The sequence below is a fragment of the Triticum dicoccoides genome, chromosome 2B (genome assembly GCF_002162155.2).
Source record: "Triticum dicoccoides isolate Atlit2015 ecotype Zavitan chromosome 2B, WEW_v2.0, whole genome shotgun sequence".
Lineage (NCBI taxonomy): Eukaryota > Viridiplantae > Streptophyta > Magnoliopsida > Poales > Poaceae > Triticum > Triticum dicoccoides.
In genome coordinates, this window is record NC_041383.1 from 47,441,998 (window position 1) to 47,443,696 (window position 1,699).

Here is a 1,699-nt window from a genome sequence, read left to right on the forward strand (position 1 = left end):
CCACACACACACACTCACACACACATCAAAATTAAACTTAGATGTGACTGACATGGCATAACTCCATTGTGTGGCAATGCATGATGGGTTGACGCAGATCACCGTTATTCTGCCATGAAAGTACCTCAGGTCTTCAGGTGGTGATCAAGTGCAAGAACGTCTACGGTGACTATGAGAGCAAGGCGGTGGGTGCCCTCGATGGCACTGGCGGCTTTAGCGTGCCCCTGGCCGCCGACCTCCATGGCGCCGACTGCATCGCTCAGCTCCACAGGCCACAACGCCACCTCCAACGTGTTGTGCCTCGGACAGGAGCCATCCAATTTCGTGCCAGTGTCCGAGGGCACCAACTTCGGCGTCGTCGCGTAGGCTAAGAAGGAACGGGGTGGCATCTCCAGGGTGTGGGTCGGCGACCCTGTGCGGGCCGATCAAGAAGCACATCATCGAGCACTTCCACCACAAGAAGCCCGTGCAACCGACGCCAGAGCCCTAGCCCCAGCCCCACCCGGACTACGAACCGTGCCTAAGCCGCAGCCCAAGTCGCAGCCCCACCCGGACTACCACCCCGTCCCTCCCACGGCCACCTACAACAGCGGCGGCAGTGGATACCACGGTCACCACTGACTCCGATCTACCACCGTCCAGTGCATCACTAAAATCTCATCACTGGGTTCATGATCAGTGAGGGACATGGGCATTATTTTGGTCTTCTGCCATTCGCTGGCGCATTTTAGTATCTGCACTGCAGAGGTGAGAGTACAGAATAACAGTTGCGAGGAACACATGGATCAGTGTGGCTCTATTGGTTTATTAAGATTTGTAATTTTGGCGTTTGTTTTGTATACGAAGTTGTTGTGGATCAAGTAATTTAATCAAGTCCATTTGAGTCAATGGAATTACCGAACGTGTTGTCTTCTTTTTGGCTTGATCTTGTTCTACTGTGTGTGCTCTGGATTGACCTTCTCAGGCTTGTTTCTGTGGTGTAGAGAGCCAGGTTTGTCTATTACTTGTGCTTGTGGCTTTGGCTATAGGTTGGTGAGTTTAAAGACTGATGTTTGCTCTTTAGGCCTGGTTTGGCTATGGTCTGGTTGCCTGCGTGTAGTTCATGTTTTTCCTAATGTTTTAGGGTTGCTTTTACTTTCAGTGTTATTTTCTCTAGTTCATGTAATAAGCAGCAGGCATGTTGCATGCCAGCGCCACGAGGCAATGCCAGAAGCGCTATTCGGCTACAGCATCACAGCCAAAGGGCGTCCATCGTGAAGGCAACAATTATATGAAGCACCACTTCCTGTAGGTCAGGTAGCATAATATTTCAAACAATGGAAGTAAATGCATACAAACTACTCCCTCCGTCCCATACTGTGTAAAAAACGCTCTTATATTACGAGACGGAGGGAGTACATTATATCCCTAACAAATAAGAGGCAAAATAGACAGGTGTGGAAATGTGCGCCATCAATGATGTAGTACACTCTAGAACAGTTGGACAATTACTAAGTTTAACAATCATATTTTCTGAACCTATATTAGGATATTTGTTTAACTAATGAAGTTGAATCCATTATGAAGATATTTATATATGTCGTGCACACACACACACACACACACACACACACACACACACACACACACACACACACACACACCATAATTTATTACCTTTTTTACATTTGTTTATGATTTGTTATAAGTTGAATCAATT

The 1,699-nt window shown here is 47.4% G+C and overlaps 1 protein-coding gene across 1 annotated transcript in view; it reads left to right on the forward strand.

Annotated features, from left to right (window-relative positions):
• Positions 1-1,049, forward strand: part of LOC119360395 — a 4,617-nt gene extending 3,568 nt beyond the window's left edge. The window contains exons 2-3 of the mRNA XM_037626051.1: positions 130-296; positions 1,029-1,049. Coding sequence (XP_037481948.1) covers positions 130-296; positions 1,029-1,049 — 188 coding nt within the window. The remainder of the gene's footprint in view (positions 1-129; positions 297-1,028) is intronic.
• Positions 1,050-1,699: the final 650 nt, after the last annotated feature.